General features: G+C 41.8%; 1 protein-coding gene across 1 annotated transcript in view; it reads left to right on the forward strand.

Moving 5' to 3' along the window:
- Positions 1-27,308, forward strand: part of LOC108878472 (E3 ubiquitin-protein ligase HERC2) — a 286,295-nt gene that overhangs the window by 44,838 nt on the left and 214,149 nt on the right. The window contains exons 4-5 of the mRNA XM_051075311.1: positions 1,049-1,091; positions 2,746-2,977. Of these exons, the coding sequence (XP_050931268.1) occupies positions 1,049-1,091; positions 2,746-2,977 (275 nt within the window). The remainder of the gene's footprint in view (positions 1-1,048; positions 1,092-2,745; positions 2,978-27,308) is intronic.

A 27,308-nucleotide genomic window follows, 5' to 3' on the forward strand; every position in this document is an offset into this window, starting at 1 on the left:
ATTCTGATAGAATAAAGGACATCTACATCATTGAAGTGTTATATTCTTGTCCCCGTGATAACAGCAACGTCTAGTATAGATCCATCAAAACATACAGCACTTCTCATAAAAATCAGTGACCTGTTTTTACACATTTTCTCAAAGTTTCCAAGTTGTATTTCAGCTGCCATGTTATTTCCTTTCACACATTCTGCTGCAACTCTTTCATACAACACAACCCTTAAAATGCCAAAGGTCACGAGTCAAACATATGCAGCATGGATTACAATTTATTACCCCACATTTGCCTGATAATTTTTCTCTTTTGACAAGCTTAGGTAAATCATATAGCCTACTCTATAATGTATGAGGACTTTGCTGGCTTGATGAGTAAAGTCCGTTGCTATTGGCTGTTACCCCTGTGGTGTTTGAGTTCCCATAAGACCAATAAGGCTTGTCTGTGTTCCAACATGACTGGAGTCACTGCAGGAACAGGTAGAGGTCCAGGTATTTATAGAAACCATATGCAAATGGATCAGTGCCACGTTGGATTGTTAGTGCAGTGAGGTGACAGTTAAATACATGTACATAGAGGGAGAAATATGTAGGCTTCTCCCTCTCTTTTGAGACAAGTCTAATCAGTTAGGATGGCCTCCTCTTCTCATTTCATTTGAATATATTCAGCTTGGACTCAGGGTAAGGAAGTGTCTCTCCCCTCCCATGTATATTATCCCTTCCTGCTGAAGGCTCATTATTTTACAGCAGGGTGTGTGAGAGGTGGCCCCAGTCTCTGAACTCTCTGTCGAGGCTGTATTAATCAAACTTCACACAGCGGGAAAGGGTCCACCCACTGACACGGCACCGCTCACTCTACACTCGAGGACAAAAGGGAAAACACACAATCTGAGCTATTACTGTGAAACATCTACAACTTTTGAAGATGACCACTTTTTGATTATTTTCACAACAATAAACCCACATCTTTTTAAAGATTGTCTCAAACATAGCCAGTGCTTTTAAAGTATTTTACATTATGTTAACATTGCCCTTTTCTTCCTTTTCTCCACAGTGGACAACAAGATCTTTGCGTGGGGAAATGGCACCAGTGGACAGTAAGTAAATTTCAGAAGTCAAAAGATCTAAATGAGCTCGAGAACAGGTCGTATTCCCTCAGTTTTCGGTGTTACAGCACTGTGTGAAAGGTCAGATGGTGTAATGATACTCAGGTCTCCATAAAACTTTAGCTATCTTTGGTTAGTCTTGTTTTCCCCAATAGTCATTCAGAAGCCTTATTGTCTTCTGACAATATACTGTACAGCTGTATATAAAACTGCACAAACATACTCAAACAGAAGGAAAGCAAACAAACAAACAAACAATCAGACAGACATAGTTATACTCAAACAGTTGTTTTCCTCCTGATGAGCTTCCTTGTTAAAACTTCTCCAGCCAGGAGCCAGTCTGGCTGTAATGACATCTTAGGACCTGGGGGCTGCAGTGATTCAGTGGCCCTCAAGCACTCAAACAGCAGCACAGCAGACCTTAGAGAAATACATAAAAGAAACAAAGGCATCACTCCTCACTCTCTCATCATCTCCCATTGTCCCTTATTCTCCTTCTTTCGGTCTCTATTCCTCTGTCTCGTTCTCTCTCTCCTCTCATGATGCTTTGACCCCTCTAAGCAGGTCGAGGCTCTCTAGTGGGGAACTTATAGTTGGAGGAGCCTATAGTTGGAGCTCCACAACACCCACTTGCAGAGCAAAGGGTGAGCATCTCTGTTACACAACTGGCACTCTGATATCTGAAAACTCCTCAGCTCTCCTGTGTGTCTCACTGGAGGCGAGAGAGGAGAAGAGTACAAGGGAGCTGTGTAAATTTAAACTGGCAAACTTTCTGATGGAAATAGCAGTGACCCCAGAGTGGTCTTGTCTTGAGTTGAAGCATTGTTGTAATCAATACAGGCTCTCGTGGGGACGGCGGGCGAGGACCTTTCGTTCCCCGTTTGTGGAAATAATGGAGAAGACCGTTTGTTATTTTTCCCAGACATGCCGCAAACTAGCAGATATGGCCGGGGCATTGCAGGTTATGACGCTGGCTCAGGGAAACAAATACAAAGAGGAGCATTTTATCAAGAAGCAAACAGCAGAGCTCTGTTTGAAGCTGCTGGGAGCTCACAGGTCACAGGGGTGCTGGGGCTACGTTTGACCAGCTCATCTTGAAACGGGGTCTTGGATGTTCTTTGTTCACCCACACTAGGGACACAGAGACAGAAACACAACTCTCAGCTATGTAGGCCTATGTAAAGTCATTTGTACAGCTACAAATTGAGTTAGGTTCAGTTATTATTTCTTCCCCTGGAACGTAAAACTGACCTCGCTGAAATATGCCCGTTAGACACGCTGTATATCTGTGCAGAGAAAACATAACAGAGAGACAACACTAGAGTAGTTGTGAGGCAAGCCAAAGCCAGTCTTATTTACTGAGATCTCATGTTAGTGATTAAATAAAATAAAATGATTTATCCATGTAAATGATGAAAAGCATAGTTTGTGATATTTAAAATCAAACGTAGGCACTCACATATAATCTGATAAATGTTCAATGCAGTATGTTGTGTACCATTGTCACACATAACATCAGATTAATTAATTGCTGGAATGATTATTTTATAGAGCAGAATACAGCAAATATTGAATCGCCCAGCCAACCTTCCCCTAAAATCTTTGAAGAATCTTTCAAAATGTATTTTCTGTCTGCTTTTTCTAGGCTTGGAGATGGCGATAGGGCAGTGAGGGACCAGCTAGTTGAAGTTAAACTGCCACAAGAATCGGATGTTAAAGGAAGTGACACAGATGTGGACATCAATATAGCTGGTGTGGCCTGTGGGAGCAGACACTCCTTTATATGGACTCAAACAGGGCAGGCATACAGTTTTGGAAACAACTTTTATGCCCAGCTGGGCTATGACTTCCAGAGGGCTGACTTCAAGGAGCACCAGGTATGGAGATTATAGTATCTTTACAGTAATGACCAAATTGAAGCTAAATGCATGATTAAGACTGGCACTTTCTGTATATGTAAGCATGACACACACAATTCAAAACTCACAAAATGTGCACTCATCACGCTAAAACCCATGTGAATTTTATACAGCCCCCTTAAAACATCTACATAATCTCTACAGTACAGTAGCATTAGTTTTTAATTCATTGTTGTGAGAAAGAGTGAGAGGGTCTGATGGAGGCAGGCCTGTGTGATGGGATACCTCAAGGGTCTGGATGGCTCTTTGCTGGTTGTCTCCCTCTATCTGTGTCCTTACATGGCTTACCATACAGCGGCATGCTGCTGAACCATACAAATCCTAAATTAAGTGCTGTGGAATTGAAATTGGCTCTCTTGTGAAGTGTTCCACTTGCATTGGAGCTTAATTTTGCCTACTCATATCATTTGATTCAGTCCCTCAGTCCCACTTTTGCTCACTGCAGCCCATCACTCCCTCTTCCTTCTCATGCAAAATAAGCCCATTTACCGCAATGTGACAGTGTCTAGGTGAATGATTGCCACTCAGCACTTGATATATGGGTATGTGCCTCTGTGCACATGTGTACTGGATATATTATATCTCCGACAGATTTTCCCAGTCTCTTGCAGTTACATTAGTGCATTGTTATACATTAAGTCTTTCAGTTTTTTTTCCTTCTCCTACATGTTATAATGGATGGATTAAAAAAGAGGATGAGTATTTCAGTCAACATTCCAAATATCATTATCTGTTTTCATCCGTTTCTCCTGTGCTTAAGTCAGTGTGGAGGAGCCTACTATTAACATTTTTAGAAACTGCTGCTTATCTGCTTAGTCAGTAATATCTGATTCATGTTGCTTTTGGATTAAATTACCTTAGAATCTGTAGGTGTCACCTTAACAGCGGTTTTATCAATCATTTTTTATGTCTTACCACCACAGTGAAGTGTTCAGTTGCTGTTTTTTTTTTTTTTCTTTTTAAATAAGGATACTGTTTTCTTGTTATGTTATCTGTTGTTCCTCTGGCCTTGTTCCAGCAGTTATATAATACTTGCATAGATATAAATTCCCGGAAGAGAGGCCTTAGAGTTCATATGAGACTGGTCTCACGTTGGGTGGGGGTGGGGGTTCGTAGCCACCTGGCAGCAGTATGGAGGCCCAGGGGCCAAAGCTCTCACCTCTCCTCCCTGATAAAGGCCGCTGGGATCTGCATGACTGCACCCAGCCCTCACCGTTTTCTGCAAAAGCAACAGATACTGATGGGAGGAAATGTAGCAGCAGTTGCAGAGAATGGGACTTGGTGGTATGTGTATCCCACAGTCACCCTTTCCTCTCATTCTACCCATACCAGTGGCCTCTGATTGCCCCAGGTGGAGCCCCAAATCTTGCCCTCTCCCTTGTATACCACCAACCTCCATCCTCTTTCATCCCTATTGCTTCTCTGTGTGTGTGTTTTTTTTTTTCAGTAGGTCCAGACAAACTGCTCCACCTCCAGTTATCCCCTAGACTCCCTACCATACGATACTGGCTATTGTTGTAAAGAATCTGTAGGTTGGAACTGGCTGCTTCACCCCTAAGGCTCCGTTTCTCCTTACCTTCTGAAATGGAGTGCTAGCAGACCGCTGAGATCTGAGAAACACTATATTCTGTTCTTTATTGGCCCAGTGGTAAGGTGTTGGGATTCTGCTCACACCTGTGAGCCCTTTGTTCAGACCCACTATGGCATTTCACCCACAACAGACAAGGTTAGACAGAGCTCCTATTTAATAGTTTGACTGACATTATTTTAATGTCACACTGTGGGGTGCTATGTCTGTGAACGGAAATGAAAGTTAATCTTTTTTTTTTTTCCCCTTTCATGTCTCTGCCCTCTCTCTCTCTTCCCCCTCATTTAGGACAATGACATTGTCATTTTCTCAGGGTTTTGATGGATGTGTTTGTTTGCAGATAGGACAGTGCCTCTCTAGTTCTCCATCTGCTGCCTTACATAAACATTTTGATAAGAGTTAGCAGTCACTGGCGATTGTTATTGTGGTAGCTTTGGTAGTATCAAGCCAGTATCATATACCATAGGTGTGTTTGTTTTTGTGTGTATGAATTTTTCTCTATATATATTCATAACATAGCTCAGTCTCTAAGTAGGTTAACACCTCCTAGCTGAAAATGTACCACCCCATTGTCTGTATTTCTACAAAACTAGGCAAAAAGCGACCGTGGGAGCATGAAAATAAACTCTGTTCCTAAGTGTGACACGTGTGCAGCTTGAGCTTGGCACGGCATCCGTGTTCAGCCTGGCTGAGCACAACTTGTTTGAATGTCATATTTATCCCTGTGTTTTGTCAGAAAATTAACTTCCTGTGAGTTTGCGGCAGAGCCGAGCATATGGCCACAGCTCTCTGGAGATGACAGCCTAGCGGAGCGGGAGCTCGCCAGTGCCGCTGCCCTGCTCTGGCGGCAGATGCTCCGGGCTTCTCCGCGATTAAGTGGAGATCATCACTGTTTTCTTTGAGCACCGCTGTGCCTTGTACTCTGAAGTGTTCCGTTAATCACTGCCTGCCTCCCTGCCTTTTCTACACAAGCTGCCAAAGCACTCATTAAGTTTGAATCTCCCTCTCGCCACTTGCTTGCTCACCAGCTCGATACCTTGTGTGACTGAATCTTAGCAGTCAGCCTTTCTTGCAGGAACACAGTGGTTCATTTTACCCGTTTGCTAGAGGGATCATAAAAGCCATTATGTTTTTGTGTACGCTTGTTTGAATGGTGTATGAGATTCCATTTCTGGCCCTCTTCTGCTGTTCATTCATTTTCAAGGCATTGTGTACATACTGTAAAATAAGTGTCACTTTTTGTGCACTGAATGTTTTCTCTAGTCTGTGTATGCTGATATAGTCCGTATTTGAGATTCTCCCCAAGCGCTATGTTGCTGCCTTGTTTCCAGTACAGGCCTCTGAGGGGAGTGAAGCCTTTTCTATGCTTGTTTTTTTTCTAGTGGTGCCTCCTCCCTCTATTTCTGCATGTTATTAGGAAACACTTGCAGTCACATTTACAGTTTCAAACATTGCTCTATTATCTGTTATCCACTCTGTGTGTGTGTGTCTGGGTGTGTGTGTGTGTGTGTGTAAATGTAAATCATAACTCTGGTTAAAGTGAAACAAAAAAATATAGAAATTGAGTCTTTTTAGTACCGCTCCCCACCCCAGCCCAACCCCAGTATCACACATATCACACAGTTGTGTGGTATATATCTCCTACATAAGCAGCCATCCATTGTTATTGTTAAACATTGTGACACGCTTTAACCCTGATTGATCTTGATCTCCGACACAAATAATAATGTGATTACAGGCTTTTCTCTGCTTCTCTCTTCACAGCAGTGGAAAATAACATTAGATATTTCCTTTCATGTTAATCGCCTTGGTTGGAAGTATACCTCGGTGCACCAATAGGCCTCAGTAATGCCTCCTTTCTTCTAAAAAAAAAACATCCAAAATAACCTATTTGCAGTACACCCACACACACATTGCTTAGCTCTGTAACACCGTTATTCTGCGCCCATCAAAGCCTGGCTTGCTTGTCCTGGTGCAGCGATCATTCCCCCACAATAGCGGGATGGCATTACAGTGCTTTTGAATGCGTTTGCATGGCAAAGCAATAACGTGCGCCTTGTAAATAAAGGAACTGATCCTGTTCATCGCAGGTTGGATTTCCTGGATAAAGCTGTGGGAAATGGATCCCTATGCCATCTCACATCGATATACAGACCCTGTTTCCTCATCCTCAAGTTTACTTTGCAGTAACTGCCTGCTTCTTAATCTTTTCTGTCAGGCAGTCAGACAGACACACAAAAATGTATGTGGTTCTCTCTGCTGCATTGGTTACTTGGCAGACATGCTGATTAGTGCCATTTTGCTTCTTTTTCAATATACCCAGATAGAAAACTGACCCTATTCATTGAGTCCAAGTACCAAAATAGCAATTGCTTTTCTCAATCAACTATGAAGAAATTGGTTTGCATTGTTGGAAGAGGTTGATTAGTAAATTTTTGAGGAGGCTCTTGAAATTACTTTCAAATCAGGCTGAGTTGACAGACAGCTGGTTCAATATTCATTCTACAGTGTAAGGTCATCAACAAAGGATAATGTTATTTTTTGTCATAGTTCATATTGTATGATGCATTTGTACAATCTGGACCTGCATATTGTCATTCAACACAATAAACGTTTATTTCATCTACTCGGAATCAAATCTATTCACAACTGTACAAATTGCCGCTGTGCTCTTGGCAAGGTAGAGCTAATTTTTAAATGAGGAAGTTCCTTGTCAGGAGCAGCCAAGGGAGAAGGTGTCAGTTTGATACCACAAGTACACTAACGGCTGTGCAGGAGCATAAGCGTTTGCTGCGCTTCGGTGACGGTGCGTTTGATTTCAACACTGACCACCGGTGATGCCAACCCTGTAGTCCTCATCTGAGCTGCCTCTTGAGACGCAAACAGAGACGGCCCTCCCCCACATCTCACTCAGGCTGATGCTGCCGAGAGAGCAAGACTGCTGAGACGGAGGAAGTAAGTGAGAGGCTGGCAGACAATAAAGTCACTGTATAGCATATACTTCTATCACTTGTCTATTGTTACACTGCAGTTACAAGTTATGCAGTACGTGGGAACTCAGTGTGGGTGTACAGCGACCTAAACTACTATACCCATCTCCCCTAGGGGCACCTCAAAGGACGCTTGTTCTGTTCCTCCACTCAGGCCCTGGGCTCTGCTGCAAAATGAGAGGCAAGGCAAGTGAGAGACAGGGAAGAAAGGGAACAGAGGGATGTAGTCTCAGCTGTGTAGGAAGGCTAACCTGCGCCTCTGGAGATACTGCGTCTTTTCAAAAGTACCAAGACAAACCCATCTTTCTGACTCTTCACTCCCCTCCTCTGACTTAGCTAGGGCCACAGTGTTGAAATTGTTCAGCATGATGACTTCGGCCGCACTCTGGAACTCACTATAGACAGTCTTCATTGTTTGCCACTCCTTTTTACCATTAGATGTAATGCAAAGTTTGAACTTGAAATATGCATTGTTTTCTCAGTGTGAATGAGAGAATATGGTGTTTGTGACCTTGTTTTGGTTTGAATCGTATGCCCCACTGTTTCCTAATATGCCCCTAGTGTATGTAATGCTGAAAGCACATTTATTACACATCAATAATTCTGTACATTTCCTTCTGGAAAACTAATTCTCATAATAGGATTTCGTCAATGTGATTTGAATAATGATCTCAAAACATCCCATTTTAGGCTACTTAACTAAATAGAATATTACTGATTGCAACACTTATCCATGGTTGGGGTTTTGGTAACCTTCTTTTCTGTTTCTTGCCAACAGCCAATTTTCTCTCAATTAAAGCATGATATTAGCACTCAGTAGGGCATAAACAGAAATAACCGTACACTACAGAATATCATGCCTTGATTATGAGCTTAAGAGTGGGTGTACAGATGGATCCAGTTTCTATACTCCTATTAGAGTGCTGGTGTTTTTTAATGTGTGTGTATGTGTGTCTGTGAGAGAAAAGGAGAGGGAATTGCTGCCTACATGTGCAGGAGTGTGTCTCTGTGTAACACTTTGCTTGCAGGAAAAGCTGGAAGTAATCAGCTTTATCCAGTTAAAACCTCTGGAATGGGCGGGCAGGGGGAAAAGAAAGACAAAAGTCACAGGTATGGTAGGAAGAAAAAGTGTATCATTACATTGAGATCCAGTCAGTAGTGATGCCAGTTGGCCAAAGTTAGCAGGAAGCTGTCCTAGTAAATGGCAGCAGCTGCTCGCAGTTCGAGAGAGCATGTCCCAGTCAGAGGAGAAAAGCGATGGCATCTACATTAATACTACCTTAATGGCCCATCTGGCGCTCCGTAGGGTCCCTGGCTGCGCCACCGACTCATAGGCGTTTGACAGGCAGTCTCCAGCGCACCAGACGCGCATGGCATGCCAAATGGCGGGGAGACGCCTCCGTGGCGCACAGATCTGTCAAACTCTGTCTGACGCTGTAGTCACACAGGCAAGGGAAGTTAAGGCAAGTTTTCACACGTGATTGGTTCTTGACATGGATGGCGGGGGGAGGAGGGGGCAGGAGGAGAATGACTGGCTTGTCTATCTCTCTGCACCCTCCTCAAATGCAAACACGCATATGCACACACAAACACATAATCGCACACACCCTCACACATACACACACTCCCCATACTAGATGCTAAGTTGCCATGACCAGATTAAACCTCAATGAGAAAGCCAGGTTAAGATTAGCCAGTGGTGGATTCACTCTGCTCTGATGGCAACTGGAGATAACAAATATAATTTTCGCTGCGAGTCACAGCCTCTCTCTGTAAACAAATAGTGGAACAAATTGCTTCATTGGAAGAAATGGTGGAAGGTCTTATCAAAACACTACAGGGGTTTCTGGCTGTAATTGGCATAATTGGTTGACAGAGCAGGCTGCAGTCCATGATGTGGCACAGTGATGCACTTTATGGGAAATGATTGATCATGGCTTTAGGTCTCTCAATTGCCCTTTCAAATATTTTAAGATACTGTGCAAGAAGTGCATTACTCAATATACAAACATGAGTAACTGTATGTTGTATTTGCTTGGGAAATAATTTACTAATCATATAGTAATTCAGAATAATTCTGAATTTAAATTAATCCAAAGTAAAGGGTTAAGGAAAAACCTTCACCAGTTTTACCAATAGATGATCTCATCCAAATTCCTACTGTGTCCTATGAGCTTGGCCTTTCCACCAGCCCCCGTTGAGTTGCACAATGCTGGCGCAGGGGAGGTTTCTCTTAGAGCAGGTCACATTCTGCAGTACCCACCAGCACAGATCACAGTCCCAGAAGTGTGTATCACACTGCTGCTGGGAAACTATGCCTTCTTGCTTCTTTCTGTATGAGTAAACTACACACAAAAGTACAGCAAGAGTACTTTAAAACATTTGCTTGCGTTCTTTCTCTCACACTTTTTCTTAAGGACATTTTGAGAGATAGCAGCAGTTCAAAAATGGAACGGAAGGTTCTTTAGAAAATGCATTTCAAATGGCTTATCCAGTAGGTAGCCCCAGAGGACACCTCAGGGATAAACCTTGGCAAGAAAGGAAGATAGAGGGAAAAAAGTGAAATTGGAAAGAAGACACAGCCGTGACTAAAACAGTAGAAATATAGAGAGAAAAAGGTATCCTCTTAACCTACCGACGCCTCTTCAGAGGAATCGCAGTGCTCCATATCAGTATTCACTTTCTGAACATTCTGCTATGTTCTGTGTTTATAGAAAAAGCCTAGATCCGCTGATGTCTCTTGCCCCAGACAGTCTCATATTTAGACAGCCGGTGCAGGTGATTTCTAAATGACTCACACCACTGTTAGACACTGTCCCAGTTTAGTTTTGTTGTTTATTCTTTGGTGTTATCGATGTGGCAGATTGTGTTCCTGCATTTAAAGTAAATCAGTGGAATGAGGGAATTGTGCATGATAAAAAAGGGAGCATAGTGTTTTATTTTAAACAAAACAAAACACAAAACTAGTAAAATTGATGTCAAGGAGAGGTCAGCTGGACAACAGCTGCAAAGTTTTGTGTGTGAAGGTGAGGGGAGGAGAGGGAGAGAGAGACAGAGAGGGGGAGAGAGAGGTGAGGGCTGAAAGGAAAGGGGATAGGAAAAAAGAGGAATCAGTAAAAATGGGTTTGGGGGGGATTAAGAGAAAAGAGCAGGGGGAACTCTTCAACTTTCACTCTCATTCCCAGATGTGTTGTAGGCAAGACGTAGCCTTTGAAAAGCTTGTGGCGAAATAGGCAAAATATGAATACACATGCACCCTCGCCACTTTCCCTCTTTCTCATATACTTCCTCTTTTCCTCTCTTCTTTCTTTTGCTACCTCTTTCATACACACTCCACATCTCCCTCTCTTTATCTTTCTCCCTGGGCATCTCCGTTCCTTAGTGGCAAGTCCAGCTGGGGGGGTTCTTTGGTACTGTGAGTGAACCTTCACCGTCTCCTTCGGCAGGCAGCTGTCCCTACACAACACACACATACCACACAAACTCATGCCTCCCCTGCTAACTTTGATTTTACTACAAATGTTTTCTTTTCTTGAGCAATACTTCAGCCTTCACATTTACATATGTGACTAGGTCAAAATGGATAATTTATAGCTTTATGAAATAAAACTCATTTGTTAGTTGAAATGGACATTAGAAAGCAGAAATTAAGTTTGAATATGATTTTATTTTCAGCAATACCAAAAAAGGACCTGACTCTTCCCCCTGCATTGACCACCACTCTTCCTTGCGCAATCTGCTGCAGAGCCACTAGAGGGAGCTTATATTATGCTGTGGTCCCTCATGCCAGGAATGTGTTTAACAGCACTGTTGGTCCAGCAAGGAGGCACAGTCTTTCAAATGTTCCCCATTCCCATTCTGTCCCTAAGAACCATCAAGAGTCCTGCAATTTCATGTTCTTGACAAGACAGAGATCATAGCCTCTAACCTAGACAAGAGACAAAGACATAAATTGGTATCAGGAGTGTGCTTTCCTTCAAACAAATACAATAATTGCTTCTCAAGTGTTTGTGTGTGAACACCGATATCTGCCAGTGTGAGTCTATGTGTGCATGTGTGGAGGTGATAATTCTACAGTTGCTCAGAAGCTTGAGCAGGGTGTATAATGACAATAACAGAGAGCATGCCTAGGCGTGCTTTCAATCTGCTCCCCAACTGTAATGAGTCTGGGCAGAAGTCTGGTCATCCCAACTTGATCAAAAACGGGGGGAAATCTGCAAATGATTTATTATATCCTGTGGAGATTCATCAGTTACACATGTCAAAATGATGCTGAGCTGAAAATTAAAAGGCATCTTTCGTCACCATTATTTTCCTAATATAGATGGAAAGTGGGAGCATGAAAGCAATTCAGTCAGTATGGTTCAGGAAAACTGTTTTTATCTGGTTTAATTTAGAGCATATTCCATTTTATTTGATCTTATTCTGTCTGCATTTTATTCAGATCTTTTCCTCAGAAATGAGTAAATGCTCTGCAATTATATAAGTAATTTGAATAAGAAATATCACCGAAGCCCTATTTCTAAATAATTTTTCAAAAATAGTTATCCCTAAAAAGTACTGTATATTACACAGTGTTTGATTTATTAATATGGGGGAGCGTATCACCAAAATATTTTCAAACTTTTGTCCTTACTTATATATTTGTTTTTTGTAGTTTTTGCACACCTTATAGATACACATGCACATTTATCCCTACCTGATGTGCACCGTTGCCCTCTTGCATTTCATCAACCTGCCTAAGACTAATGCATATTGCCAGTTAATCATATTTTTTCTTTCTCTGTCCCTTCCTAATAGGAGTGGGGTGACATGACAGCATCTGAACTAGAGTCCCAGAGTTGTCCTGCCATAATATTACACGATCTCCCCTCTCATGTTACTAAAACAGGCTTGGCCGATGGGATTCGCTGTACTCCGCGCTTCTCCTCTCCTCCACTCCTCCTGGCCTTTTCCTGTGACAGGGCTGCCGATGATACAGATCCGCTGTGACATTTTACATTGTGCTCCCTAATTGCAGCAGCTGATAGTGGGATAGCTCACCGTACAGCTGCATATTTCCTCTTTTTTCCACCCATTGGCTTTTTTCTTTCTCTTTTTCATTTTTTTTGAGGTGGCTAGCATGTAGTTGTGTACTGGCATAGACTAATTGCATTGTTCACATGTTATCTCCCTGCTTTACAACTCTGTCTGCAATAGCACTTCATTTTATGTAAGAGCCATTAATTTAACTAAAACTTTGAACATATTTTTTTTTTTATAATTCATTTAAAAACCTCATTTGCAGCATTTACACAAGTGTACAAACAATATTAGTGGGCCAGTGTTGTTGCCGGTTTCTTCCTTTGCTCTGATGCTGTGTCCTCAAGTGTCTCCCACAGCCTGTGACTCCCAAACAGAAGAGCCATGATAAACCTGTGTGACAGATGCAGCTCTAATTATACAGTTGTTTTAAGACTGTCAGGTTGCAGCGAAAAGGGAGCCAGCCATTTGGGAAAGTGGAGGAGAGAGTTGGAAGAGGGGGAGGGGGAGAGGGGGACGGTTTGATGGACGGACATTGTAACACCAGCATCTGGTGATAGCTGCAGCTGCCGTATCGTTTTCCCACCGCCAGCTTGCCAGCTAAATAAATATTGCCACGATCTGTCTTGTACTAGCAAGTGTAAATTACTTTAACACGTCAATAACTAGTTTACAATGATGTTTTTTCCTGCCATTTCAGAACATGTATTGATTTCACATTGCTGTTAAATGGCATGAGCATTGTTTCCCTCACCCTGCACTTTGTTTTTCCACATAGACTCCCAACGAACTTGACAGGAACAAGAGAAAAAAGGGGAAAAGTCTATCGATCATGCATTTACTCCACTTTTTCACTCTATCTCTAAATACAAAATTCAATTCATCATACTGAATATGATTTTATGATAGCAAATACCACATATTTTTGTTTTATAGTGAGAGCGAGGGTAAGTTTTGTGAATGTTTGTGTGCTTTTTTTTTTTGTCTTTTTACAGTTAACATGTCTGTCCTGCATATACTTTTTGAGTGACATGTTAACTGCAGTAATGTTTTGAAGCTCATAGTCTCACCATAGACATGATTAAGAAAAACCTTTCTCTGAAAAATATTGTGTATCTGTTGTTTTTCTTGCTTTGTTGAGTAAAGCTGATTATAATTAGCACAGAAAACAGAAATCTTTGGTGTCAGTGTTACCAGTATAATTTTCATTCTATGCTGTTTCAATATCTTCCTCAATAATACAGAGAAGTAATTAGTTGAGAAAAGTAGCTCAGTAAGAAACAATGCCTGCAATATACATTTCCTGTGTGTGTGTATGGTGTGTCAGCACAGACAAAGAAACCATTCAATGTACAGCATGTGTGAGGCTTCATTGTTGTTTTTTGTGTAGATATGCACATGTGCATTGTGAAGTGGGAGCATGCACGTGCGTGCACCCATGAAGCATCTTTGCAGACGTGCTTACACTTCTATATAGTGCGTCTATTTTCACTCATATGGGTTCCTCCTCTTCGAGGACAGATGTTGGGAAACCCACAAAATCAGCACTGAAGCCGCACTATAATCACCGCGATTTTAATCAAGGTCTCGCATTGTGACCCACTTATTTTCTCACAGTGCTGATTGCACTGCAGTGCAGTGACGACTAGCATTACAAAACTGCAGTCTGTGATTAACCTTCACATCATATACATGTCCCCTAACCGGCATACAGTGAATCCTAATCCCAAAATTACACCCACTTGGATTGGAAAAACCTCTCCCTTTGTCAAATTTAAACATTTTCCTCCCTCACCCTCCCATCTTGATATGATACAATGATGATGCCTGCTTCCTGTATATGAGCAAATTGAGGTATGTCTAAGTGTGTAATACTCAACTGACATATTTCTGTCAGACAGAATAATATTTTTGTGTAAGCATGTACAGACTCTCTGTGACCTACCTATTTTTTCTCTACATGTTAAAAGTATTCACGAAATATGATACAGATAAAAAATACACTCGCACACAATTCTGTCATTGGCTTTTGTGTGAATAAGGAAATATTCTAACCTTCTTAGCCATTTTCACCAGTATTATAATTTTCACATCAGTGATAATAAAGCAGATTGATTATTCATTCTCATGCTTCAACACCATTTAATTGTGTAGCCAGAACACTCCAACTCGGGGTCAACAGGGCTCTCTCTCATTTACACAACGACACATCAACACACATACACAGACACACACACATACACACACACATACAAATTCAGAAATCTCTCTTTCCTTCTCTCCCTCACAGATGCTCTCACTATGCCTTCTCAAAGGGCCCCCCAAAAACATGCCCAGGCTGGAATTTGCCAAAATATCCTTTCTCCTATCAAACTCACACTGTGCCCCATCTCGGTCCCATCCCACTTACTCCCTCAACATCTCAATTAATACCCTTTAGGAGGCATAGCACCCTGCAGAGCCACAGAGACTCACTGTGGTGGTGGATTCTCCCTGTAAATGCTCGCCACAGACGCTGCAGTGCTTTCTTTTTAAACCACATCTCTAAATCACTTAACTCCATCTCAGTCCCAATCAACACCAATAGATGACACACACTAGTTCGTGAAATATCATGTATGTACATGGGCCTGTGTTTGTGTTTATGCATTTGAAAGTTAGTTTAGATTTTCCTTTTTATATGAGGGACTAATCTGATTTTTTTTAAAGGTTCAGTACAGTAAGCAAAAACTGGAATTGATGAATATATACAGGGGTAGATATAAAAGGTAGAGGAGGTAGAGCAGGTCATATGTCATTATGTAAACAGTCAGACCGAGTTTAAGCTTAAAATAGTTGGACTGCAATAAAGGCACAGGGCTTTTACATGACTCTGTATGACAGCCATACAACCTATACCATACCTGTAGAGCTGCAACAGTCTCTGTTCCCTTGTTTCTCTCCTCTTGCCTTGCCTGTTCCTCCTGTTCAGTAGCTAATGGATCGTTGTGGTTTCCAGGGTCTGCTCCAGAAATGTTCTCCTGCGGAGATCTCGTAAGAAGTGCCCTCAGCTGGTCCCTCCGTCTGCCATTAGGCCTCTCCACACTTTTTATCCCTAGACCTCTGAGACCTCAAACTGCCAAATGAGTTGAATTATGGCCAGTTATGTGGAGTGGACCCGGCGTCACGGGGGAGAGGCCTGAGTCAGTGGAACTAACCACACTCCTGACCATTAAAAGGCAGCCTGACACTGCCTCTTCATCTTCCCCCCTGCTCTCAAAGGCCGGCATTGCAAACCCATGTCCCCCAGAGGGGAGACACAGTACAGCAAACTAACCAATGAGCCAGGCAGGCAGCCAGCCATTCTGTCAGGCAGGCAGGAAAGCAACCAAAGCACCAGTCTCCTCCTTACTCTAGCTCCCACATCATTAAAATTGTTAAGTTCTTCCTGGACTGTCTTTTTGTTTGTAGGTATTTCTTTTTCTCACCTATTTTTGCCCTATATTTTTGCCCTATATATTCACCTGTCTCTCATCTGTCTCTCCCCCCCCCCCATGTTCTTCAATCACTTTTTGCACCAGTTTTCTTTTTTTTTCCCTGTGCCCTTCAGCTAAGTGGGTGGGGTTTCAGGGTTATAACTACACAAGGTTAATTGCAGCAGCTAAAACAAGCGTGGCGGCCAGGGCCCCAGCTACTGTATAAAGGAGGTCATCTAAGTCAGACAACCCTCACAAATCTACTCTCAACATCTACAGTCACACGGATACTGACCACGCAGGCCTAGGAGACAACAGTTTGCATCCCTCACAGACAGACGCAGGAGGCGCGCACACACACACGCACACACACAGCACTGAATTTGATCTGTCACAATAACAGGGGCATCATGACATGATGGATACAGCCCTTTTTTCCCCTCTTCTCTTCCCCCTCCTGCCTCTCTCTGGTAATCTTGATGCAGTGTGTAATGTTTGCTGTAGCCAGCGGCTGAAATTGAATGAGTGATACAACCAGAGGTGCTGGGATTACCGTGGGCAGAATTGATGCTATCTGTCCAATGATGTGTTATTTTGTGGAAGTGAGGCAACAAACCGGAGAGAGAAATGGTCGCAGCACTCTGTATGATTTTACAGTTTAAGTGGTGAAAGACAAATAGAATAACAGTGATGTGCTAGCAGGGGTTGTAAATGGTTGAATAATTTTCCTCGATTTCAACATTCATTTATCTTTTCTACAGTCTTTTGCAGGGCTTCGCATGGCAGCTTGAATGCTATTTATCCCTCTAGTCTACTCACAATTGCAGCATCAGCTAGCTCAGCGCCCATCTTTAGAGGTGAGACAGGTTGCGTCCAGTCTCTACTCCTCTAATAGGGTCGACTCAGAGAAGGGTCAGAGGTAAACTAATGACACCTGCAATAGATGCTTCTTCCTGGAAGCCTAAGCTAAGGCTGAGCAGGGACTGGGCTTGTGGGAATAAAAGTGTGCTGCTTTGAGACTCAGCAGGCTGTGTCTGGGTCAGATGCTAACCATTGAAAAGACTAAATTCAGCTCTTTCTGCTGGTTTGGGGCGCAAGCTGAGGGTCCTGGGCTATTGTTGTGAGGTCAGGTTAAAGCCGTCCAGATTGCCTGAGCAGCTGACAACCATTCATCACAAATTCAGCAACAGTTCACTGTATAGCTGTAAAGTTTTTCTTAGGTAGGTTACAGGCTTTATACAAAACTTTTAGATATTACTTTTCACAATTGTTCATGCATTTTAAATGATGATATTGGTTTGGATTTGTAGTTATGAACATTGAAGGAAGAGACCTTGAAGGTATGAATGTACATTGTATTTTTATATAGGTTTTCTTTTTGCTTTTATGGGAAGCTTTGGCACGCAGCAATCTCAGTGGTATCTTCAACAGTCACCTCTCCATTTATCCTGTAACTCTTTTTTAACTTTTTTTCTGGGTTCCTTGAGTCCAGATAACAAATGCAGTCTGGAGAGCTTCAAATCATTAATTTGGTCACTGTTTAGAGCTTTGCCTAAAGTGCATTTTTGGCTCCAACACAGTTGATTTTTTAATTCTTTTTTTTGCAATTATTTCAGATACTGTTGGCTAAAACAGCAAAACAAACAAACAAACAAACAAAAAAACTCCTTTATAGGACATCACACTTACTCACTTACTTTCGATATACAGTATTTGCAAGTACTCTCTCTTGTGTCACTCTTGAATTTACAGTATGTGTTTATGTGTAATAAAACAGAGAGGCAGAGAGAGACTGTGCTGTTGGCTTTGAGGGAAATATTAGATAAGAAGGGCTATTTTTCTCCCCTATGTAAACAGCTGGCAGCATCCCATGCTTGCACAATTAATGGGCATCTAATTGGTAATAATCATTTTTACTTAAGCAAATTTAAAATAGGCAGTTGCCCCTGGAACAAACAGCTGTTGGTAAAACCTTCTGGCAACATAGCGTGAATGTTTGAGAATGTGGTTGATCAATGCTTACAGAAGGTGGTCCATACATTTACACTTAACATACCCAACTGTTGGCACACACTTGCACAGGTTTCTCTATCCAGCAGTGCTGGATAATTTATTGCATCAATCAACCTGCACTGGATTTATTTATCACCTCATATTGTATGTTTTGTTTGAATTAAATGTTGCTGTATCATAGTTCCCATTGTTTGTTCCTCTAGTTGTTGAAATACAACTGAGATTATTGCTTAGTATAACTTAGTATAAGGTGTTAGTGCTCATGTAGTTCAACTCATGTAGTTATCATGTTAATTTAGAGGAAATCATTGAACATTGTGAGCATTGCACATATTGTATGAAGTGTAAACTATCAGAAAAACTTACAGAAGTTGAGCTTCAGTTAAAGAGAAGCAGTAATACACTTTTACAACATTGATTTCTCTATGGTGTCAAGAACTTGTCAGCTATATTGTTTTTAACATACTTGTTGAATCCTCTACTGAGAGCATTTAAGGCTAGACCCTGCAGTGTGAATCTATAGAGTTGTGATTTCATTTAAGTGAAAGCAACACCACCAAGGTCGTGATTCAATAATAAAATACTATGAAAAAGTACAGTACTGGCAGGAAGGACAGAACCTTGTGGCTGGCAGACAAGCAGGCAGTGCGCATTGAATTTAACACAAAATTGTGCTTTGCCATATAACTCATCTGGCCAGGAGTTAGTCAGACTGAAAGCCAAAGAGGACATGAAGAAAAACAACAGCAAAACTCTAGTTCATTTCATAAAGGTGAAAGTCCCTTTGACATTGGCTCTGGGGCTTCTAATATAATGCACACATTAATTTACATCATGTCTTAAGCCTTCCCCTTGATGAAAGGTGGAATGAGTGAGGGAAAAGAGGGAGAGAATGAGTGTGTGGGATGCTGAAAAGTAATGTCAAACAACCTGATTGTGAGAAGGGAATGGATTAAAGGCATTGTTTGAGCTGGAAGAGGAGGTATCTTCTATACCACTGGCTGCCATCTTATCTCACCCCCCCAACAGTGGTTTAATCTGTTGGTCGAGCACGCCTGCAAATAATTTCTATCCGTCAGACAGACAATAGAGCTGCCACCTTGTTGTGCATCACGGATTACTGTACTGTGCATCCTGTCCCGCCCCTACATAGACCCCTGACAAAGGACTTAATTGAATATCCGTCCATGGCTAATTTATGTGTGTTCCATGTGGGAACATGCATAAACACAAGCTTAAAGTACATACAAAAATACATAGAGACTTGTTTTAACATACATGCTCCAACATGCAAGCACGTCACACACACACACACACACACACACACACAAAGCTTTGTGCTGCACATACCCCCTATAGGAATTTATTTTGAGGCTATTTGTTCATTTAGTCTGATGTTGAAAGTCAGGAATTATTGCTTCCAATCCTTATGGCTAAACTGTAAACAAACTGAATGGACCAGATTCAATTAACTCTGTCTAACCTAACATATAATTACATGAAAGCACAGAGTGAGGAGAGTGGGAGATAATGGAGTTTTTTACCCTTGAACCTTAACCCTGCTTTTCCCATTTGTTTATCAAATTAATTTAAGCCAGTAGATTTGTTATGCTTGGGCTTAAATACATATAATCACCCATTTTAGCTTCATATTACACTCGTGCTTAAGCTAATTAATCCTCAATGTTTATCATGCATAAACAGTGATGGCTTTGCATTACACATCTACAGAAGTCAGGGTCTTTTAATTGTTATCAAAAATGTTAATTATTTAGTGCCATCACAATTTACTCAATGTCCAAAGACACATCTTGCCCTTGTTTGTAGACATTGATGAATGACATTGAATGACACTGGTCTTGATGATGGCACATTGGTGCTTTATTTCTCTGCGTGTTGTTTGCACTTAAAAAGAGAAATCTGAAGAATTAAAGCCACATTATTGAGTTAAAAATATGTGAATGATAAATTCATTCTAGAATTCTAGAATTTGGCCAGTGGACAATCACAATGTCCATGTTGTCTCAACTGAGGAGGATGACATGAGGTGGTGACAGCTGTGCTTCATCTCATATGATGATGTGTTAAACAAAACACTGCCCACATGTTTGCCTTAAACTAAGTAGCCCTTAACTGCTTGGACAGACAGCAGGCTGTTGCACTTTATGTATTTGTTTATTTTCAAGATAAGGGGCCTCTTTTATGGATAAGCAGCTGACGCTCCCGCTCTGTCAAGCTGGGACAGGCTGAGGGAAGATAAAATAGAGTCTGTTAATCTGGTGCTGGTGAGCAGAGAGAGCGATGTTATTGACCTACGCTGGCAGCAATGTGTTTCAATTATACACTGCCATCCATTTGTCAGGCAAGCGGAGCGATGGGGGGGACACGGAGTTCAGGCCTGGGTTAGAGTCATTCTCCATCACTTATGATGTGTCTTTGGAAAGCACTTTAATTGAATTACCCAATTTATTCTTCAAGCAACAATGCCCTGGCCCAGACCCATGACGTGAGACAATTAGATACAAGTTTAAAATCAGGCAGTTTGCATACTTCATCTTTTCATGGTGTACACAGGGAAGGAGACAGCTAACTTATGGTGACTTTCTTCCCCTCTCCATCCCCAATGAATATTATTAATGTGATTGATATGGCTTTATCATGACAGTTTCATCGTACACCTTCTTTGAAACTGTTTGACGTGCGGCATCATGAAACCTATAATATGGTAAGTGGTGCTGCCTGTGTGTTGTTACCCACCCATGTGCACCATGTGTATGTGTTGTGTTGGATTGAAAATGGTCATTTGTCAAAAAAAATCTTCCAGTGTTTTGGCTGAGTGGGCAATTGAGACTTTAATGTATCTTACTGTATAGGCAACTGGTAACTTCAGTTGATGTACAAGCAGTTAAGTCTTGACCAATGCTGAAACTTTCTGGGATTGAATGGAAATGCACTCTACATAAATATAGTGGCTTCTTAGTTACCCATCTAAATGTCTTTATAGTTGAAATAAATGCACCTTGTGCAAGACACATTGTCAGTACTAGGGTGCACTGGTTGAGTTTTTCTTCTTTGTTCACCGCAAGAATCCTCCAAACAGATTTCATTGAATATTTTCCCTGATATTTGCAAATTGCACGTGGTTGAGCGTGATTAATTCTAATCAAGTTCAATTTATTCTGGTAGAGCAGCTGGAAGAGGCCTAAGTGTTGCCTGCATTCTATCTGTGAGCTGTCTGACAAGATGGCTAGGCTGTCGATCACCTCAGCCCCAGTTCCAGGTGTAGGGAAGGTGCTTGTGTCAGAAGCACACTGGCCTACTTGCACTCTGGCCCCAACACCTGGCTGTTCACCAAACTCTGATTGTCAGTTCATCCATTTTCACCAAGACAACAAGTCTCGCTTTCTGCTCCTGCTATCTGTGTCTAATCAACAGTGTTGCTCTCCCAGTATCTTCACAGCTCATCTTGTTAAGGGCGAAGAATAGTGGATAAAAATGTACTCTCTATAAGCATGTAATGTACACCAATTATGCTAATTTGCAGTGTTGCAGATGGCCCAGTGTTGATTGCAGCTTTAGGATCAGGAGAGGCCGTCTGAAATTTGAACGTGGGAGACACGTGACACTCATTACTGCACAACCTCAACCAAATATCCCTTTGTCACTCGTCATCCATCTGTGCTTACTGTCTTTGACAGATAAAACTATGCAGAACTCTAGGCAGCTAAAGAGTTGCACAACAAGCAACAAAGCAAGCAAGAAACACTATCCATAGTTTTAATTGGCAGCTCCATAGTGAAGCAGAATTTGGGTGTGTTCTCAAAACAGTCGGCATCAAAAGTTATCTAAAATGGCAATGATTGGGAGATGGGAGGGGTAATGTCGTAATACAGAGTTAGGTCTTTCTCAAAAGAAATAGCATAATAAATACACAATACATGATTCTGATTCTGACATGCTGAACAATAACAGTGCTGAACAATAACAGTAAATAGAATCATCGAGATGTGTGCTTTTTATTTTTTGTGTGCTGTTTTCCCTTGACAGTCTACCTCATTGGGATATGGATAGCTATCTGCTCCAGGGGCAGGAGAATCCACTCCAAATGCCAGTCCTCCATGGGAACTGTGACATTCGAAGTGTGCCAAGGTGTGCTGTGTGTTAGGAAAGCATGTGCAGTCAGCTGTAAATTCATCATCGTCATCAGCCATGATGCTCTTTGTTCCAGCTATTGAGGCGAGTCAGTTTAGCCCCCATCTTCTTTTAGAACCATGCTAAAGTGAACCCATGCTGATGTTCAAATGAATGGAGTCCTTTCATAAAGCCATGGCCATTGAACTCTGGAGACAGAATATAGCCTTAAGTCCTGCGACCTTTGTGGTAGGGGGTTCCTGCCAGGCATGATTCCTGTTTAGTGAATAAGTGGGGTAATTATGGTGTGGTTTGGGCTGTGCAGCAAATGTCACCAGCAGATAAACAGTAAGAACAACCCTTCCGTAAAGGCTGATTTATCCACCCTGGACCCCCTGTAGCCTGCAGATGAATTAGGAGCACTTGGGTGTAAAAAACAAACTAGCTTCTCTTTCACTGGAGTTCAAGGATGCATATAATTGGAGAAAGAGTAGTTAGCAGATAAGGCTCCAGGTTAAACCTTACTTTGTCACACACCATATTTCTTATGCTGGTCTAAAATGCAGCAGCTAGTTTGATGTGGATGCTGTGTCAAGGATAGTGCAATGAATAATATGCTGTCAGATTGTAGAGATTGAAGTTGTTACAATAACTACAACACATACAAAGTGTGACTTCTTTATTCCTTAACTACTAATGGAAAATACTGGTGTAAAATAATCCCTCACACTTATGGTTTTATGTGTTGCTATTAGGGAGTGTTAATCTTAAACTTCTCCATTCTAAGTCCCCTCCTGTGTGTCTCTGATTGGTGGAAGAAACCACATCCACTGCAGTCCATTAAAGAGTGCCCACTCACGCGTGACTGTAGGGCAGCCTTTATAACATCATGAGCCTGGGGAAATGGGTGAGCCAGCGAGCGTCATTCCATTACCTGCTGAAATGGATGCCCCTGTATCTCCTCCTTGATTAGCTTTGTCTCGAATAACAATGATAGCTTTAAGTGTGTCTAATTGAGGCCGGGCTCGCCCTCCCTCTCTGTGTGAAAGTGCTTACTCATTTTGTCTGTCCTTTTAATAATTACATTATCATTTTACGCCCCTGCCGGTTCCTTGGGAAGAGGGCTGGCGCTTGTGTTGAAGTGAAAGCTCATTATTGGAGCTGAATTATGTGCAGTTTATTGATCCCCATGGTGGATTATGGTGCTCTAAGTTAGTCTAGACAGAATAGTTAGCCAGATGACAGAGAGGAAACATAGAGGCCTCTGGGGAAAGATCCCTGAGCTCAGTTAGCAATTAATGCCTGCCAGGTAATGGAATTTAAGTTTACACTAAATCCACCAATGCCTTGACATTTGAAGTGCCTTATAAAAAAACATTAGCCTAATGAGACGGTCGAGAGCAGCAGAGGGATTCTTTTACACACTGTTTCACTTTCACACTTTTTCCTCTCTCTTTCCTTCTTCATCTTCTTATCTCATCCCATACAAGCACACAAATGACCTTCTATCACTACGCCGTTCCAATACGATAATTACTTAACACTAAAGATTCACAGTGGAAAAAGAGTGTATGGTGATGCTTTTTGGATGTGTGTTTTCCTCTCTTGATTGATTAACAAGTTTGATTGATTGGCTTTAGTTGGGTCCATTTCCCAGACAGGCTCCGCTAATCTCCATCTCAGGCTGGGTGAGGGTGTTTGCGTGATGAAGCGCACAATGAGTGGGGGAAAGGCCAAAGTGCTGAGTAAGAAGCCAAGCAGGACATTCATCTCTATAAAGCCGAAGGTCCGTTTTAAAGCTATCCATCATTATCGTGATGAACACAACACATTACCAACGGCATTGCCTCTTTGCCATCCACAGCCGGCTGCAGTTTGTCCTTCGGCTGACTTGTGAGGACCTTAGTCACAAGAGGAGTGAAGGGATGGAGCATATGTTTTTAAACGTCTGGGTTAGGGCTGGGTATATCATTTAAAATCATTTGATACAAATAATTGAGTAGTAGTTTTTTTGTATCTTATGTAAATCCGCTAACTGTTTTTTTTTGTTTTTTTTGGCCACTTGGGGGCAGTGGAAACAGGATCAGTCTTTAGTCCAATATTCACTCTCTTTTAACTGTTTTTGGTCACCACTAATTCCTGACTGAAATATGCCTCTTAAGCTGTTTAAATGCTCCACTATGTCTATCTGAGTCTTTGTGCGGTGCAAGTAGTGTACATTCAGCTTGTTGCTGAAAACGTCTGCCTGCTGTTACTGAAAATGATGCTACAAGACCTATGAGAGTGAACCAAACCAAAAGTGAGCTGAAATTCATTATAAACCCCTGTACAGCTGGGCAAAGCTGCAGATTCAGGAGATAATCCTCTGTAGGTTCCTCACTACGAGCGATCACCTTTCACATTGTCACATTGTTTTCACACTCATTACATAAATTGTTATTTTAAAAAATATTGATTCTGCTCACTTTAGGAAAAAGGAAAATATCAAAGTTCTCAAATGTTACAGTACTTAGTTTCAATATCCAGCCCCAGTCTGAAAATGTGAACCATTGCCACATACCACAGAATTCATAGTTCATTGGATTTACCTCTCAATAAAACCCATGTACATCTTCCTAGGTGAAAAAAAAAAATGTTCACTGACAATTATTGGTGGTTAGGACACACACAGATACATACATTTCACTGGGGCAGTGTGCCAGTTCCTAAACTCTACTTTAAAGGACAGCCTTAATTAAAAATACTGGATAGTCAGGCAGTGTGCTGCACCTGTTAAAGTAGCCTTGTACATCCTGGGAGCGAGACAGGGAGCCAGCAACTTTACCCCATAATGAGGCCAATATCTAGCTCAAAGCCCTTCTGTGCCTTTTGTGTGGTTTACTGTGTCCTTGCCTCATAAGCCTTGATAATGTTAGTAAATACATACAGAGGCATGGATAAACTGGGCTGTAATCCACACTACCTCTAGATGGAAGAGTAAAGGGAGAGGAGAGGAGAGGAGAGGGGAGAGAAGCGGCTGATTAGACTGGTTTTACTGTTCCTCTGCCGACCTAGAAAAACACAGCAGCCCTGACCTTGCATAGCAGAGCCCTTATATATCTAATGATCTCTGAGTACCTTAATGATACAATGTGTTCTCTCTCCCACTCTTTTCCTCCATTTTGCCTATCCTTCTTTCATGCTGTTCTCTCCCTATTCTCTCTCTTTTAGCACAAGCCTGTGGACACACACACACACACACACACACACACACACACACACACACACACACACACACACAAAGTACACGGCCTTGAAAAACCCAGTCAGCAGTTTGGCCTAGGAGTCTAGCAAATGAGCTGTCCTATTGAAATAGAAAGGAGAGTGCTCTGTGCTGCAGAAAATGCTGCTATGGCAAGCCTTACAGAAGAGGGACGGAGGGAAAATTACTTGTTCGGACAAAGAAACATGAGAATGTCCTTTCACTACAAATGTACCAATTTACATTTAGACGGAGCAGATTACATCCATTTCCTCCATACTTTATTTCTTTCTACTCTTCTTTTTTTTATCACCCCCATATCTCATCTCATTATCATTCATAAAACACCACTAAGTGCTGTAAGTGCTGTAAGAGAGGAAAAAAAAAACTTCCAATTCAAGAAATGTATTTTTCTCATTGATTCAGTCTGGCTTCCTCTCCTCCCAGGTATTCCATTGGTTTGAACACTCTCACAGTGTGGTTGGACTCCCAACAGTTTAATGGCGATGGCACTGTTATACAGCTCAGCTCTATTGCATCAAAGATGACTAACCAACCATAGTGCCTTCTTATGTTCTTGAAGCAGAGTGTTAAACACTATGTAATAGTCTCCTATCCCACCAAGAGAAGTATATTTTTAGACATGATGGGACTCTGTTGGTTGGACTCACTGATCAAGCAGTCTGATACATCACAATCTGCAATTTTATTTTAAAAAACAAACACATTTCTTAAGTTTTCATTAAGCTTTTGAGCTCCCCGGCCATTTTGTCAATGTGCAGAAAACAGCTTCTGCTGGCTTAAGTCGTTCATTCTTGCGTTTAATTCCCTCTCTTTGACCACTTAAAGCATAAACCTCCATTTAGTCCTGGTATTCGCCCCTCTGGCTCTATCCGCCCACAGTAATTAAGATTCCATTCTGCTCTGAATAGGAATGTTAAGATGAAGGGTTATCACTGGGCTTCTGTAGGCTCACCCAATGAAACACCTATAGTGACCTCTCAGATTTACCCAAAAGCCCCCCCCCTCGATATTCCTCTACCCCTCATGGCCATCTTGTTGTGTGGTCTCCTCTCTTCAGTTCTCTCATTACTCTCTGCGTGAAGGCCTGGGAGGTGGGTGGCAGTGAAGGAGTGGGGTGGTTGTAGAGGAGGGCTTCTGTCCCTGGATGAGTGAGTGTGGATAAGAAGTTGTTTGAATTCATAATTGTGCTCTTGTGAAGGGGGAGATTTGTAAAGCAAGGCTGGGTTCATTGTGTGGCAGTGCAAGTCCGGTGGAGGGTGCGAGATGCTCAAAGCTAATGTAATCTACGCTATTAGAGAGGGTTAATTAGCTGCTGAACTGGAGCCTGAAGAGCAGGCAGAGCAGGAGAGACACTGAGAGTGAGACGGAGAGAGAGAGGAGGGCGGGCAGTAGGGATAGAGAGGTCTTCAGGGAGTCATTAGAGACTGCTTGTTGTAATACAGCCACACAGTCAATAAGGCTACTCCTCTGAGGAGTAGAAGAAAGGCATGGAGGGAAAGAGTTTCACACATGAAAAATATCTGGATGTCAGCAGCTCTGCCACTGGATGTATGTTGGGCAACCAGATTAATTTTATGGCTTTATTTTATCCTCTATTTTAGTTTTTTGTCCCCAAAATTTGTTGTAAATTGATAACTTATCCATAGAAATATACCTCATATAACAAAGTATCATCACTGTTTCACAGTATAAAACATAAAACAAAGTATAAAACACTTTGATAATCAAGGACTTTTAATTTTTCATGTTTACAACCAATCCCAAATTATCCTGAAATTTTGCAAAAAACAAAAACTTGATAGGAGCTGTCTTTGTTTCTTTTCTA

The sequence above is a fragment of the Lates calcarifer genome, linkage group LG13 (assembly GCF_001640805.2).
Source record: "Lates calcarifer isolate ASB-BC8 linkage group LG13, TLL_Latcal_v3, whole genome shotgun sequence".
Classification (NCBI taxonomy): domain Eukaryota; kingdom Metazoa; phylum Chordata; class Actinopteri; family Centropomidae; genus Lates; species Lates calcarifer.